The sequence below is a fragment of the Anopheles maculipalpis genome, chromosome 3RL (assembly GCF_943734695.1).
Source record: "Anopheles maculipalpis chromosome 3RL, idAnoMacuDA_375_x, whole genome shotgun sequence".
Taxonomy (NCBI): Eukaryota; Metazoa; Arthropoda; class Insecta; order Diptera; family Culicidae; genus Anopheles; species Anopheles maculipalpis.
In genome coordinates, this window is record NC_064872.1 from 6117834 (window position 1) to 6134389 (window position 16556).

Genomic DNA, 16556 nt, shown 5'->3' on the forward strand with positions numbered 1-16556 from the left:
AGCACGTTTAGATTTATTTCACTGTGAGTTTTTAAATAAACTATATAGAAATAATATGATGGCGTGTAAGCGTTTCGTCACATCTTTTCATTTAATTTTGTGTCGCAACTCTCGAGACGATATGCGCCGTGTTTGTACAAGTGATTGTGCCGCACTGTTTCGAACTCGATGTGTTCACAGCTGTCAAGCAACAGGTTTGAGAGTTTGCGACAGAATTTTGGAACATCGCAGCTCCGGTACCAAACAAGTGAAGGTATTGTCTGCACATTGGCATTGAACCGTAGCGGAAACACTATTGCACAAAGCTTAGTATGAAAATTCTCGCCCTTTTTGCATTATGTTTGACGCTTCAGGTGAGCACCTACTCGTGTCCTCCAGCACCAAAAACGGCTCTCTAATCTAACCGTTCTACTCCATATTTCTCCACCAGTCGGTTGCATTCGGTTTGCCCCGAGCCGACTTTGGTATCGCACAGGATGTACCGAACAGTTTGAAGGTTGCCGATCGTGCCACCGTCCTGCGCGGATCGTTCGATGAGCTGGACAACTTTACCGTCACCATCCGGTCCGGTTACGAGCTGCTCGTGCTCGTTGCCAAACTTTTCACCTCGATCGCCACCAAGCTGTCCAGTTCGGGCACTGCGTTGATGGATACGATCGTGACCTTGGCAAACGATGATACTGGCCCACTGGTGAATGTATTTGCACGTGTCAATCAAGCCCTAGCGGCACTCGTTCAGCTGCTCAACGGTGGTTTGAGTGTGGAGTTAAACACTCTCACCAGTCGGCTGGGCCCATCCCTTAGCAACCAGTTTAACGATGGTTTCCGTGCGCTTAGCTTGGCATTGCAGAAGCTATCAACGGCTCTTGCCAATCTTCAGGCTGCATTGGAACAGGCACAGAAAGCAGCGGGTGGTGGACCGGTAACGTCAACACATGTGAGACAATTCGTTACCCCTACATTGGTAGCTCGGGTGCTGGCCGCTTTGGACGAGATCGGTGCCGGACTGCCTACGGTCCTGTACGTGATTAAGAAAACTGTTGGATAGCTTAAGATTTTTGTAACTGCTGGATTGTTGAAAAAATAAAACCTGCCTGCAAAAAAGCTCACTCCATCCTCTTAAACAACATCCTCACAGATAACATGGAATACTGTAACAGCTGATAATAACGCCAAAGCATAATGTTTTTACTAGTTTGTACAAAGTACTCGTTCACGGTCAAACATGGTGAAAATTTTGGCATCAAAAATCTGTTTCCGACAGATTGTCCTTGCGTGTGCAAAAAACACCACCTTGCCAAATTCGACATTGAAGGATGTTTTGCATCTAGAAAGAATTTAGGCTGAGGTTAGAGTGACACGCTGTTGACACAGCTGCCATGCAACCCGAGACTATTCGGACAAGAATCCCACACACTGCCACCTAGCCAGAGCACTTGCGAATTTAGTTGCATTACATCGGCACATTGGAGGAGTTTGATTTTTTTCTGGAACGGTCTGGTTTACCCGGAGCAACATCCCGTAACCAACGATGGCTAGCAGAATTTTGTTGCTGTTGACAATCTTATGTATACTGCGGGTAAGTCTTGGGTGTAGTGTTTGGAGAATTGAAGAAAGCTTCCAACGTTGCTCTCTTCCCTTGCAGAACGTTGCCGGACGGCCAAACTTAGGTATGAACGGCAATGTGGCCGGAAGTTCCATAGCGATCGGGACATCCGGCAGTGCATCCTTCATCATAGATGCGCTCGGTAGTTACAAGATTCAGCTAGGTTCAGAGTATCAGCCACTCTACACCATGCAGAACGCATTTTACTCCGTTGCTGAGAAGTTCACCACGGCTGGCATTGCTGTAACAGACAACATCCTACTCCTGGCGGACGATAACTCGGGATTCGTGACGCCACCATTCCAGGCTGCCATTACGGCACTGTCAAACTTACAATCGGTGATCAGTACCGAATTCATACAGGAGTTCCAAACGCTACAATATCGCGACAAGACGTTCATCACCGACAGGCTGCTCGATAGCTTGATCTACATTACAGAAACGCTAACACAGCTGGACGAAGCTCTACGACCACTTCAAACAGCAGCAGAACATGCTCAAGCTGCAGCAGGTGGTAATGGGATACCTGTGATGCAAGAACCCTCTAGAAAGATTGTCACTCCTCGCCTGGTTAACTCACTGCTCAATGCGATCGTGCCGATACCCGCTACCATCTCACCGTTGATCTACTCCATTCACGAACCTCTCGCTCAGCTGGACAGAGGCGATTCGTACATTTCCACAGCCAAAGGTGACCTTGAGGCTGCTCTGCTACAGGCTCACCAAGAAGTGGTCAACTTTAACGGCAACGTACGCACGCTCAAGCAGGACACCAATACCGTGATAGCATCCCTCAGCACATCGTACGGCGAGCAAGCGACACAGATCGTCGATATACTCCCGAAATTGAAAGCCTCCACCAACTACCCTTACGAGCTGTCCTATGCACTGCAAACCTTCGACGAAACTGCATCGATTCCTTCGATCGAAGAGAAAACATCCGTAGTGGATGTAACGATCGAAGAATATATAGATGTGGCGAAAACGTTCGACGACGATTTGGTGACGGTGTACGGTGATCGGATCTGTCCCGTACTGCGAGGCGTCGTACAGGTACTCATTGCGAGTGGACCGTACGCTGACTACTGTTACCAAAAATACGCCCAAAGGGTGGTAGACTTGGCCGTACACAATTTCTACGACATTGGCGAATGTTACGAGCTGGAGCTGAACCGCCTGTACTCAGTGAGTAGACTCATCACGAACATCGTCAATCTGGCGATGTTCAACTTTGCCGAGCTGTTCGAGAATCTTAACACATGCGCCACCATTTTGCCGTGTCCGAGTGTTTGCGATCCTTGCATTAATACGGTAAGTGGGATAGGATAGGATGTGATGCCTTGAAAATATTCTAATAACGCTTTATTTCCGCAACGAATTAAACGATTCTAGCTCGGCAAGCTACTCGACACACAGTCCCGTTTGATGGAGGAAAAATTCGACCTTATACTGCAGATAGTGCCGTACGAGACCAAAGCTAGCTTGCAGCGGCTTAAATCGTGTGCGGCGTTCACCAAGTACAAGTTGATTGCTGATGCGTACGATCTGTTGCGGAATGTTTACAAATGCGAGTACACCGGCTACAGGCAGGTGTAGTTGTGAGCGAGGGTGAAGAATAAAAATTAGGTTTAATTCTGTAGCGTTAAGATGGATTATTGTGCTTTTTGGTACAAAAATTTTAACAAAACTGCTATCGCGTACTATTTTTCTTATACTTCGCAGTTTGGTTGTGAGATCGCCCTCTGGGAGAATTCGCTTGAATTATCATACTACTCCGGTCACTTCAGAATAATTCATAATAACTTTTATGGCGATCGTTTGCCTAAAGCTAAATGTTGATATTTAACACGTTTCAAATTTGCATATGCAAAACCAACGGCAGGTGTTAATTGATACTGAAACTGTCAAAAGGAACACGATATTAATACTGGTCCGAGGACATTGCTGGTTCGACATTTGGAAAACTATGGCGGAAACAGATTTATATATGTCTCGCTACACGATGTAGATTTGTGAATTGTTTTCCGAAACAAGATCACGATGACCTTACTCCTCGGTCCGCTGAAATTAAGTTGATGATTCAATTTATTTTATCAAGGTAATTCCAATTAGACACTCTTTTCTTGAGAAGCCAAGAGAAAGCCTTGACAGACATTTCTCTTGCGATTAACTCAAGGACCGGTCGCGCTGCCGCGTCACACATCTTCAATTTGCCAATTAAACCTTCGGCAGGTTTTAAGATCTGCGTCATCTCAAACCTCAACTGAGTACCTCTGGGTAAAATCCCATCCATAACGAAGGGAACTAGTTTTGTGTGTGTGTGTGTGAGCAGGCTGAGTAATGTAAAGTGCTACTCATACGGTTGACATGATCGACACTCTGGCCGACATGCCCCGAAAAACCTGAGCGCCTACCAAGGGAAGTGTAGAGCAAGCTGCTAAATATGGCTAATCACGGAGCATGAGCACGATCCGAAAAAGTTTGTTGATTGATTGTCACAGCCGAAAAGGCTTCTTAAATAGGAAAGAGGGAGAGGAGGGAGGGAAAGGGGGGTTGAGTAATATTTTGTCGGAGGACTCCTCCGACATTTCCGACAAGTGAGATAGGCGAAGAGAGGGGTGAGTAATATAGGAACGCCAGCAAACAATGAAGGTCGATCATCTCGACGTCGATGATCGTGTCGTTCATCATGTTTCATCGATTGTTGAAGGTTGAATCGAAAAATTTACATTTCCGCCCTTACACGCTGTTCGACGGCGGTAAGAGAAGAAATTCGAGTCCTGAGCTACGTTAGTTGACAGCTTGGCGGACACTGACTCTGATGTGTAACTTAATACACGTCCCCCTAAAAATAAAAACCAAATTTTGGGCGCCAACCGGGTTATCAATTTCTAAGAAAGCTTCCCTTTTTTTCATCGACAGTAGCGACGGGAGCTTACTGGGGAAACCCTTTCCAGTCGAAAGGACTCCCAAAAGAAAGCTCCAATTTCACGTCCCACTGTCGTGCAGTGTGGGGATGCACCGAATGCATCGCATCGATCATTTTCAAGCTCAATTAAATCCACTGTCCAGCCAACCGGAGCAAACGCGAGCGGAACGTAAAACTCGCATGAGACAAGTCGAAACCTGCCGGATTCGCCACGGGTATGATAATGATCGTATGCGAGCGGAGCAGCTTTATTGTTCGAGGAATCGTTGAGAGCGTCCAAAAGGGGGAAAAAACAGAGCAGCACGAAGTAGAAAGAAACACCACTGGGCCCCTAGGAGTGTCCGAAAGTGTGAATAATAATCGAAAGTGGATGCATGCATACGCAGCTTGCTAGTTTGCATCGTCTCAATCCGGTTTGCAGATGGAGGGATGAGTGTGTATGTGTGTGTGTAGAGGGTGAAATTTATATTTAGATATTATTAAGCTATATCAGAACTGTGTGTGGGATGTTATAGTGGAAACGCGTGATTAATTTAATAGATAATTCCAAAAATAAATGAGACACTGTTAAAATAAATTAACTGACTCTTGACTACAGCTTTACAACAGCACGTGCCTAGTGATCTACAGACGAGCAGATAGTGCTAATCCCCAACCTAACAACCCGTTTTGCCCAAACAAAGCGCCAGTCCAGTCGTTGTCAAAAAATCCACCATCTTCGCCAAAAGGCAAGGGGCGGTTCAAGCGTCAAGGATATAGCTTGAAGTGTTGCCAAACGCGAGGACAAAAAAGTGCTGACATTTTGAACTCTGCGGACCACTACGCCATGTTCCACCACCGAAAGGGGAAAGAATAAACAGCAAAGAAACTTTGCCGAGGTTCGTCGCTTCGCCAAGAGAGTCTTTTGTTTTATACCAGGGGGTTCGTCGCTTTTCAAGAGGTCTTTTGTATTTGTACGATGTTCGTTCGCGATTCTTTCTTGTGCAATCGAACAGGATGCAGCGGGGGGTGCTGGTGGCGGAAAGAGGGGGGGGGGGGGGATAGGATGATAAGTAAAAGCGACCATTTTGTGCGAAACGTATCTGAAGAGGACTAATGAAGACATGCTGTTTGGTTTTTATCAACCAACCGGGCTACATCTATAAATCATCAAACAGCTTTGGGGCCGGTGCTCGCCGATTGACGGTTGATAAAATGTGCCATATATGGGTTGGTGTGATGGGGCCAGCAGAAAGAGTGGCCACTAATAATCAGACACGCAAAAGAGCACGTCAAGCAACTGAAAACTAATCCTACCTCGGTTGCTTGATTCGGATGAGAATTGACTTTTTATTTATCTCTCTCTCTGCTAACCTGAAGAAACGAAGTTCAAGGGCATATATATAAACAAATTGAAGCACTAGTAAACTGATACATTAAGCTGCGCGCTGTTGCGCTCATGCTGAGTTTGCGAAATCACCACAGCGGTTTTTTAACCGCGATTAGACGACTCACATCATATCACTCGGCGGACGTATCATGCACAAATATATGGCATAATAGCGCCACCGGCCAGTTTCATTACTATCAAAAAAAAAATCATCGATGAGTGATGGAAGGTGCCATCGAAAAATCGCTTTTCGGCACGACCAAAAGCTGCCCAGATGATGCTGATGCCTGGTGACACAATTCCCGCTCGACAAAACAAACAAAAGTGAACCCTTACCGGCTGAACCCCTAACGGTCTCTAGCGCTCGTACCCAACGCCTACAGTCAATACGAAGCAAACAAACGCCGGCAAAGCGTAGAATTAGTCATTTCCTGCCATCGATACCGCGATGAGCCGCGGTAAATAAAGCGTAGTTATGTGATCTTTCTTTGAAGCTTGTGCTCCATACACTTCATTTCCCAAGATTCAGGCCAGTTACAGGCCCCCAAACAACAACAGCAGAAAACTATAGCGAATGCCCTATTAAAACCGGGCGCAATCTCGATCAATTTGAGCCGAGAGCGATTTCACTTTCGGGCTTCATATTTAATCATCAATCAACGGCCGATGATGTTCCGATCGCCGTATTTATTAACTTGACCCATTTTCTTTCTCTTTGACGAAGCGTCCCAGCGCCCAACGCTGCAGCGAAATGAAAATGAAAGAGAAAAGCTTGTTGAGTGATTTATTTGTCCACAGAACTAGGACAGCCGGCGTAAGCCCGACGTACGATCGTGGCTTCGCGCTTATGCTAATAAGCTACTCAGGAGAAAGAAAACTGGGGATGGGCGACGAGCACCTTACCTTCAGGTTCTTCTTTATTATTGTAATTAAATTCAATTTTATTTGTACACCGTCTCCCCATTTCTGAGATGCTTATCGGTGAGTAGTTTTGCTTTTATTAATCACACACATCTTTCTGCATAAATCTTCACCATATGCGAAGGAAGAAAAGTTTGTCTACGATAGGCAAGATTTGCAAAATGTGTGGCCCATTAAGAAATTCCACTTGCTTGCATCTTTCACTCGCTGGCGATGGCTAGCGTTTAACTCCACCGATCAAGCGATCGTTTGATTAATTGGTCGACCATTAGTCACGAGCCGGAGTAGTAGGAGCGCTGATATCCCCCATGGGTGCTAATTTTATTCTACCGATATGGACATTTCTAGCGCTTTGCCCGGTGAAGGCTACTTAAGAATTCAATCCTCACGGATAAACTACAGCAGCAACATTTCTAAACCGAAATACCAAAAAGTCATAACTCGGACGCGGGTGAACGCGGGAGTGCTTCTTCAGGTGTCATAATTGATACGGTCCTTATTTGGCGGGCGGTTTAATGCTGAACGTTTGAATTAAAAACGAGAGACAGAAGGGACACTCAGACACAACCATCCAATGATATTAAAGCACATGAGACTGTGCACGTATGAAATTGTTTCACCATAACCGGATGACGGGTACGTGACGCTAAAGCAACCACACAGATGGAGGAAGCCGTAATAGAAGCGATTGTGCCATACGGGACACATTGAATTGGTTTGCTATTTTTAAAACAATTTACGGGAGCTGTGTAAGCAAAACAAATGCAAAACAAATGTTTTCATTCCCACAAAAGGAACGCGGATGGGGGCTTTTTTTTTTTGTAAGTGTACACAAGCGTTGATCTTTTTAATTTTTTTGGATATCATGTTGGGAAGAACAAAGTCAGAAATCCTCCAATATCAGTTTAAAAAAAAGCTCCAATTTTGCGTCAGTAGCCTTCCGGGGTTGGAGAAGAACTTATGTTTACCTTTCGATCGCGTAATATAAACAACACATCAAACTATCGTAACAGTAACGACAACGGTGACAGATGTCAAAGAAAAGAAAAATACAAAGTACATAGGCACTTATTAAGCGACAATGATGTGACACCAATTCTAACCTCCTGCGAGACTCGTTTCGGAGGATCATTAGTTTGCAACACAATTCGGTCGTTGCAAAAAAAAAACGAAACCCCTACAACAGCTCTAGATATCTCTGTCACTGTGGGTAAACACCGTACAGCAGTGTGGCCCGCTTGGGCCAAGTTTCCTGATTTGGCCACAAAACTCCCACCCAACCGGATCTGGGGCCGCAAAACCCGGGAGGGCAGAGCAGTGGGAGTCGGCATCAAATCTTGCCCTCACGTTCTACCAATGCTTCGCGGCTTAAGAATTTACCACGCTCAAACCATTTGCTTCGGGGGACAAATGGTTGACGGTGCTCTACCGTGCTACCGTTGCCGACCATCTATCTAGGAGAGTTTTATATTACTATTCAAACCGAAGGCAAATATTTACCTCTTTTATCGGAGCGCACGGGATGACGCACCACCACGGTTGCTACTGCCTCTTACTACCTTCGGTGCGTAGCGTTTTCGGTTCGTTTATTACGGTCAATGCGGATTTTCCGGCTTGTCAAGTTGGGAAGGGTGTGTATACACAGGCGTTTTGGAAGAAGGTCTCCGGGATACGAAATTTTCCACCCTCGAAATTTTGGACTCACGGTCACGGAACAACGCACAAAGGCACACTAACATGCACGTTAACACTACACTCTTTTTCCTGCTTTCTTGAAGCCGTTGCTACCCTTATATCAGCTCGAGTTTGCTTTTTTCTGCTGTGATTGTGACTCGATTCTGAGTTTAGCTTTTTAAGATTTTTCTTTTCGTTCACACACTAATCTACTAACTCAACACTAATTCAGCACACACATACACATAATAATACACACCGGTCAGAGTACCGTGTTTAAGTAGGCCCTCTTGAGCTCCTTTAGGCCGGCCGAATTCAAGATGAAAGATGACAGATGGTGAACTTTCGCCGACTAACCTTGATCTGGCTCCGCCAGCTCGTTCAGTTTTGTTGCACACTTTTCGGAGGCTTTCCGTCACCTTTCGCTGCAGATACACTCCAGGTGGCGCTTGTTGTGACAGTGACACTCCAGCTGTTGCCTAAGAGATCTTCAGCAGCAGCTTCGAATGCTCTAGCTTCTAACCAGCTGTTGGAGTTTGGTTTTGCAAGCAAGAAGTAATGAACATGCAGCAGTCCAGTTCACTACTTCCTTTTCCCGGGGAGTCTCTCTCTTTCTCTCTCTCTCTATGAGTCTCAGAAGAGGTGAAAGAACTGTTACTTGCCCTCAAGTAATTCGCGAATCGCGTTGCACACAACACTCACACTCGCTAACACACGGCGCTACTTCGAAGATTTTCGCTGATCGACGATAGATGAAATCGATTGCAATAGAACATCAAGGTCCTTTCCCTTTATGCCAGTATAAAGTAAAAACTCTGCCAGAAAGGTGGGATGTGTAGATAGCGATAGAGAACAGTTGGCAAAACTCTTTCTGTATATTTTTGGCGCACAAAATTCGCACCTCACGCGTACGCACACGACGCACGATCACAAAACACGCCACAACCTGACCTGACGTCTACGATTGCACGTCCGTTCGGGTTGCACGCCAACGCGATACTGAAGCTGCCTTTACCAGGGCCCCGGTTAAGCTTCAGCAGCGACGTGAGCGGACGCTCTTCTCGCGAGTGCGCACACTTGAAGAAAAGAGTCAAAAAGCTCCAACGGATCGATGGGGTGGTGGGGTGGCGATGTTTAGGGGAGAGATGCCCAGGTGTGGTGCCGACGACTCCTACGGTTGGAAAGCAGAGAAGTCTTGCATTGCAAGCGCGTCAAGCGTTCGACGACCGCGTGTCCGCGCTCTTGCGCTCTTCGTGGTCATGGACTCGGTAACGGTGGAGCAATGGGCCGTTCGCTCCGAGCCGGGCGCGTTCGATTGTGTCGATTGTGTGTGATTTTCTTTTTCCAAGCGCGTGTGGACCTTTCTTGCGGGCCCTGCAACTGAGTCGAGGCTCAGGAGTTTGTGGAATGAGTATTGGGATTTTTGATGTGAGGATCACTGAGAAAAAAGAGGAAAACTTTGAAAAATTGGGTATGGATGACAGTCGACAGTAGACGACGTGGAAGGGCATCTCGATAACTTACGAATAAGTTCGTCATCATATTCAAATTAAACCACATTTCTCGAACTACGTAACATGAAATGTTTCATAACATATTTCATAAAAATTACATAGATGTCAAACGCTCTTTAAGCTAATACATTTCGTTTTTCAAAGTAGCACTAGGGAGTTTAGACAGTTTATCTCTCCGCGAACGAAACGTTCACTCTTTTCCATTACTCATCGGATCACGGCCCTCGCAAGATCAATCGCTGCAGCAAGAACTCGTGCGACGGATAAGAAGCGCAAAAGCCGGCGGATGAGAAAGCTTACCCGGGCGTTGCGCTTCGGTAAACCTCCGGTCCGGTTTCCTGACTCTACTACTACCACTGCTGCCGCTTTCTTCTCCTGCTCCGGTATAATCCATTGCCAAAACTTTGGCCAATTGAAGCTTTTGCAGCGCGAACACAAGCGTACGAAGCCGGTGTGGCGAACCGGTTAAAGTGATCCAGCCTCCAACATTGAACCAGAATCCAGCAGAACTCCAAAACCCCACGGGAACCTTAATGCTCACAGATGCAACAATCAAGCCGGGTGGTGGGAGGATGCTTGGGAGAAGTGGAGGTTAAGATAATGCGCTCGTTGTTTCCAACTTGCCATTCCACAGTGACGTCCTCGACCTCCTCGTCGTCGACTTTTCTCACCCATAGAATCGAAAGCCTTTTAGCAAACAGCCATGAACCCATTTGGCGTTGAAGGGTTCGCCTACATGCATACGTACACGGGCGTACGTAGCCGCGAGTTCATCGCCGGGTTGTAAATCGAACAATCGACGAGCAGCCTGCACAAACAGACGCATTTTCGCAGACAAATTCGCATTAACTACAGCATGGGACTCTACTCTGATGTGTCGAGAGCACGAAGATGACGAATTTGAAGCTCATTTTGGTTTGAAAGTTAGGAAGAAGAACACCTCTGTTTCTTATCACCCGCAATTCTCTTCTGAGTTAATTCGCTTAAAGTCATTTTCTCCAAGCATTATATTGAACGTGCCACATAACAAATTCACTCTCTTATGATACACAATTTAACCTTCACACTCTATAGTGGTGCAGCATGCGTTCCTCAGGACTCTCGATTACCCATTTTGTTTTGTGCCCTTTTCTTAAAGGTTTCGAGTTCTTAATGAGTGAACACACAGAACACATAGAGGTGCGAAGCGATATGTAATGTTTATTTACACTCCACAGTCAGACAAAGATCATGTGTGTGTACAGGTACGAAATACTATGCTCCTGTAAGGTTCACCCCGCGCGACAACAATGTACAGAAATTGTTACGCATTAATGCACTTCTTAAGCTGCACTTTAAATTCTTACGCGCATTATTGAGACTCTTTTCGCCAGCCTATATTCAACCCTTTTTTGTTTCGCAACGTTAATAGTTTGAAACAGTTTAACCTAAAACCTTTCGTCGATTCTGTCTGGAATGGTCAAATTAAAGCTTGAACTTCATAGCGTTCGTGGCGAAAGGGAAAACAAAGCGTAGCAGACAATTGCCTACGCCTGTAACTTCGGAAAGGTGGCCCGAGACAGACGTCGCTGTTTGGAGGTGTGAGTGTGAATCGTTCTCTTTTTTTTTCAATTCGCCTGACTGACAGCCAAATGGACGGATTTACGACGACGGGCAACCATAGCATGAAGAGAATCCTGTCTGCACCAATCTTTCCAATGTCTCGGCCGGCAGAAGGAAGACGTCGCACCCAGGAAGATCTTCACCGTTTGGGGTTCTTATACCTTTATGACCATCAAGTTATCGGTGGTGCACCGTGAAGGCGTCGAAGGTTGCCTAACCGATCTTCCCGTCCGTGCCGATTGACGCGGACGCCCAGAAAGACACGATCATGATGGATCGTGTCGCTAGGCCCAGGCGAAGAACGAGCTGCATTAATGTACACTCTCTGATGAGCATGAGCCCATACCTACGCTCACGGGCCAGCTGCAACGAATCGAACGCAAATACAGTTTCAGTTTTCAATCCGCACTACCCACCATCTGCACACAAAAGCCAGTGAGTCATAAATCATCTTTCTTCGCGAATTCACGCAAAGCAGAGCGCCCCTCTCCCCCCTTTCATCCTAGACGGAGGGGGAGGATGGGGGTGGAGAACAAACTTTCTTCAAGCAAACGTTTGCTTGCTTGGAGGACTTTTGGGCTCGATAAACAGGATGGACACGATCGAGCTTCGATTATTGAAGCTCTAATGAGGTTGAGGGACGGATGTTGCCCACCAGGTCTTGTGCTTCTTTCTGCCTATTCTCAACAACAGCAACAAAACCCCCATCCAACGCACACACCGGAGACACAGATGGCAGATCTTCGTGAAGGTATAATTTATACTCCATCAACTTCTCCCGATGCTTTACGATCGATGCACCAGGTACATTGTGCTTCCTAGCTCTCCACAAGTTCTAGATTTCCGATGCCGTGCCCGGCTTGGAGTTACGGTTGCGTAGGTGTCGATCTACACCGTAGTTGGCGTAGTTGTCGCGTAGCGAATTGTATACTCCACCGATACAAGAACCCACCCCGTCCAGTTGAAGTTCAACCATAATGTCGTACAGTTTATCTTCACTGGACGAGTTAATCTTGCTTTTGCTGCTACATATGCAAACGCTCTAAGCTCTCGTACGGTATATAAAAAAGCTACGCTCGTTGGCTAGATTGATCGTTTCAGCTTATGACGATCCTAAAGCGGACGGATAGGAATATGAAAATTGATCGAACCTCGTTACCATACTCGAGCAGTGGTATGATAAGACACGCTTAATGCTACACTTTATTGGAACGTTTATTTAGCCCTCACTAGACGCGGTACTAATTCTAGTGATGGGGAAGATAATTGGCAATTTAACTACAGTCGATTAGTTTGCTCTGTAAAGAGTAACTGGATGTGCTGTAGTCATTTTCTTTCGATTGCTTGTTTTATAACGCTTGAAATTGTAGTGTAATCTCACTATGGTGAAGCTTTCTCAACAGATAGAAAGATCCAGATCAATTTCTCAAAGATAGACATGGAAACTCAATATCTGCCTAAGGACTCCTCTAAAGAAAGCTGATGTATCTACGGCAGCTGCAGCTGCAATTTTCCTACTACTGTTTTGCAAGATTAACTTCTAAGAGGACTAACTAAAATTCTTCAAGTTCAAGTTCCACAAAAATTCTGATCTAAAACTCTGAAGAGGTGTCTGAAGCCTACAAAATAGTTGGGTTGATAATTTCCCATCATTAATAAGTCAACGAAACCCAAAAAGAATCACAATTCTCACCCCGCCCATGCCAGAAGTCAGATGTTCTTTGAAAGGATTTACTTTCCTATCTCGTGTTTATGTTTTTTGCCATACTTTTACACCAATTACATCAAGTTATCTCTTTAATTTCTTCTTCTCCGGAACTGCTTTACGCGGCCCAACGACCAATTGCCTGATTGTCTAAATATTTAACCACTCTCAGTTACAGACAGACAGCTCCAATCGCTCCACACCCTCCCTACCACCCGATGTAAGATTAACGAATCCAATCTGAAACGGTAATAAAGTAGCCCGGTTCGCGTTCGTACACATCCATCCGTCCATCGCGAGTCTGTGTGGGACTGGCTGGATGCAATCAAACCGCACTTCGAACCCCACACTGCACAGCAACACCCGATGCACCCGGCGATGCACCCATTAAAATAAAAGCGCGAGACAACCCTGAGCAAACGAACGAACGAACGAACGAACGCAGGAACAATGCTACATAAATCAAGCCACACCGAAGGCTTTTGCAGCGAGCGAGAAGACGCTTTTGCTTGCGGATCATCCTTCGCTGATCGTGGCCCACCGCCATGGCCATGAAATTGAACCCGTCGATCGAGCTCTGCAGAGTGCTGCAGACGATACATACGCTTCTGGTTCTTCCCGTTCGAGCTAACCAGCGGTTGTGGTCTGCGCGTAGCCGCGGAAGCTGTCCGGGCTTAATAGCTTCAGTAAATCCCCTTTTTTGGCCGTCAGCTTCATCACCTCGGCAGAATGCAGCAAGACACATAGACACACAGGAGAGAGACGAAAAAAAAATGCGACCACCAATCCGTTCCAGTTCCGAGCTCGATCAAGCTGATCAACCGGATCGGATCGATTATTCATCGATGTCTTGCGGGCGAGTCCTTCTGCCGCACGGCAATGGTGACTTCATTTCTTGCGCACCTAAAAACCCGACAATATCCGTTACAGTTTTATTAACTTGTTATAACGGCCCCAGACAAAACGGTCTCCACACATCTTCGCCCTTTTGCACCCATCCAACGTACGTACGACGATGATGATGACGATCATGTTTAGAGTGTGTTTCTCTCTAACGATCCGCGACCACAAGCGCGATCTTCCGCGAACCTAACCAATATGGCCATACCGGTGTGGCACACAGTCACCATCGCTCTGCACCGTAAGAGCACGTACCAAAACCGTATCCATATTCATTGCGATCTTCAGGCAAGGTGGGAGGTTTGGGGAAGATGTAAGCGGAACATAAAACGTTTGTCGTTACAAACATGGCAAACGCACAGATATATGTACATCATGGCCAGTATTCAGACTTCTCCCCAGGGATTGCAGGGAGAGATTATTCTTCAACCTTTGGAACAATCCCCAAACGGTGGTATTTGGGAGGAACAGGGAGATTGTGGGGAAACATGGAAAATTAAATGGTGAAAAACACCGGGAGTAGAGAGAACGATCGATTCAATGCTAATGGCAGGCAGTGATTTGCTACGCTCTCCTAGCATGGGATGGGTTAATAAAATTAACACTTCGATCGGGACGGAAGTCTCGAGCTGACAAAGTCTAATTCCTTTGGGAATAAGATCAAAGGAAGTAGTAACCTAAGTTTCAGTACACTTTGGCGAAGTAATTGTGGGGTGCCAAGACGTCAACGTCAAAATGATCAAATATCATCCATTTCCTAGGATATAATTATTCGGTTTAAAATCGAAATCGATGCCTTTCGCTAGCCGTATTTCAGTTTGCGAACTCCATAAAATAGTCAGCAGGAACTAGTAATTTTATGGGGTCAACTTCTTGTGTACGGGAGGATGTTGACAACTTCCCATTACGTCGAGAAAACTTATAACTAATCTTTCAACCCTGTGATGCATGCATACAAAACAAAATGTTGTGTCAGAAGCTCTCTGAGAAGACCAAGAAATTCCCATGCTCTTAGTACCTTCTAGCGTACAACAAACACTCCAAACACACCAAACAGAAGCTGAACACTTGAACCCGATTCAGCAACAACTCGGGTCAATAATTTCTATCGTTTCCATTACGTAAAATTATATTCACATCTCACCATCATCTCAGCCCTTGAAAGCCCATCAGATTTGTGTATCTGGCGTCTTGTCTACGTGTCAATAGTCCGTTTAACTTTATCGCTCAATAAATAACCTTTTGCTCTCGAACTAATTGACATGCAATGCTGGGTAACATTTGCATTTTGTTACCGATTTGTAGCGACAGTCTGCGACCCAGCATCCCAACTGGTTGTTGTAGAGAGGTGAAATCAAAGTGCAAAACAAATGCAAAGGATCGTTGGTTTAAGGTTTATTCTGCAATAATTATATCTATCTAATGTTCACACGCGTAGGTCAACGTTGCTGGACAGGACAACGTTGATAAACGGTTTATGAATAACATAAATTATTTAACTTTATCCCTTTCGCATTGAAATAGGTCGCCGTAAAGCTCGTAAAGATGCACAAGAAATCTATATAAATGCCAATAGATAATTTTCTTTACGTGCAGAAATCCTGAGGATCGCGAAAATGCTGTGGCTTTCCAATCGTAATAGGTCCGTACGCTCTTTCTATCAACTCGGAAATGAACTATTTTCCAAGAATGCGACGTCTTCGTGTTTCGCTTCAAGCATACCAAAATTTCCAGTACCATCTCCGGCACCGAGTGTCTCACAAGAAAAATTCAACCTCAGCACAGTGAGCGGCAGGCAGCGACCATTTGACGAACCAATTTTCCGATGCAACCGCAATGTAAAAGGGAAAAGGGTGACCTGATTAGTCTCCGCATGTTCCCATCAAACTGCAGAATTTCGCTACGCCACGGAGAATTAGCTTCCTTCTTCTTCTTTCTCTTCTGCTCCGGCTTTCCCGAATCACACACAATCAGCTTAAAAATGCTTCCTCATACCCAGGGCGTAGAAACACAACGAACCAGCACGGGAACCAACGAGTGGGCCTAACTTTTTCTTCATATTTCCGCAAAAATTTTCCTTTCTCTCCGGCCTGCTGGTGGTGTGCATTTTCCTCGGTCGCGTGCAGACGGTGAGTTCACAACAACGCCAACCAGTTGTAGTACATAATTACTGAGACCCACTTCCGATCGGGTGTGCGTGTGTGAGGGAGAGAAAAAGTGGTGCTTTAAGACTAAGAGTTTGTTGGTGGTGGGGTGCAGTTTTGTAATTAACCATTTCGTACGCCCCTAACCATCAGCAGCGCCATCATGTGAGGATGGACAAGCAATTGGTTAGT

At 45.7% G+C, this 16556-nt stretch overlaps 4 protein-coding genes across 4 annotated transcripts in view; 3 read left to right on the forward strand and 1 right to left on the reverse strand.

The window, feature by feature from the left end:
* The window catches only part of LOC126564888 (protein phosphatase 1B), a 205229-nt gene that overhangs the window by 155184 nt on the left and 33489 nt on the right, over nucleotides 1–16556 (forward strand). The gene's annotated exons all lie outside the window — the stretch shown is intronic.
* Nucleotides 1–16556, reverse strand: part of LOC126565068 (alpha-tocopherol transfer protein-like) — a 174457-nt gene that overhangs the window by 45535 nt on the left and 112366 nt on the right. The gene's annotated exons all lie outside the window — the stretch shown is intronic.
* Nucleotides 312–1048, forward strand: LOC126565394 (uncharacterized). Its single transcript, XM_050222566.1, has 2 exons — nucleotides 312–353; nucleotides 431–1048. The coding sequence occupies exons 1-2, from the start codon at nucleotides 312–314 to the stop codon at nucleotides 1046–1048; spliced, it is 660 nt and encodes a 219-aa protein (XP_050078523.1).
* On the forward strand, nucleotides 1532–3202 carry LOC126560346 (uncharacterized). The gene is made up of 3 exons (XM_050216309.1): nucleotides 1532–1579; nucleotides 1646–2917; nucleotides 2999–3202. The coding sequence occupies exons 1-3, from the start codon at nucleotides 1532–1534 to the stop codon at nucleotides 3200–3202; spliced, it is 1524 nt and encodes a 507-aa protein (XP_050072266.1).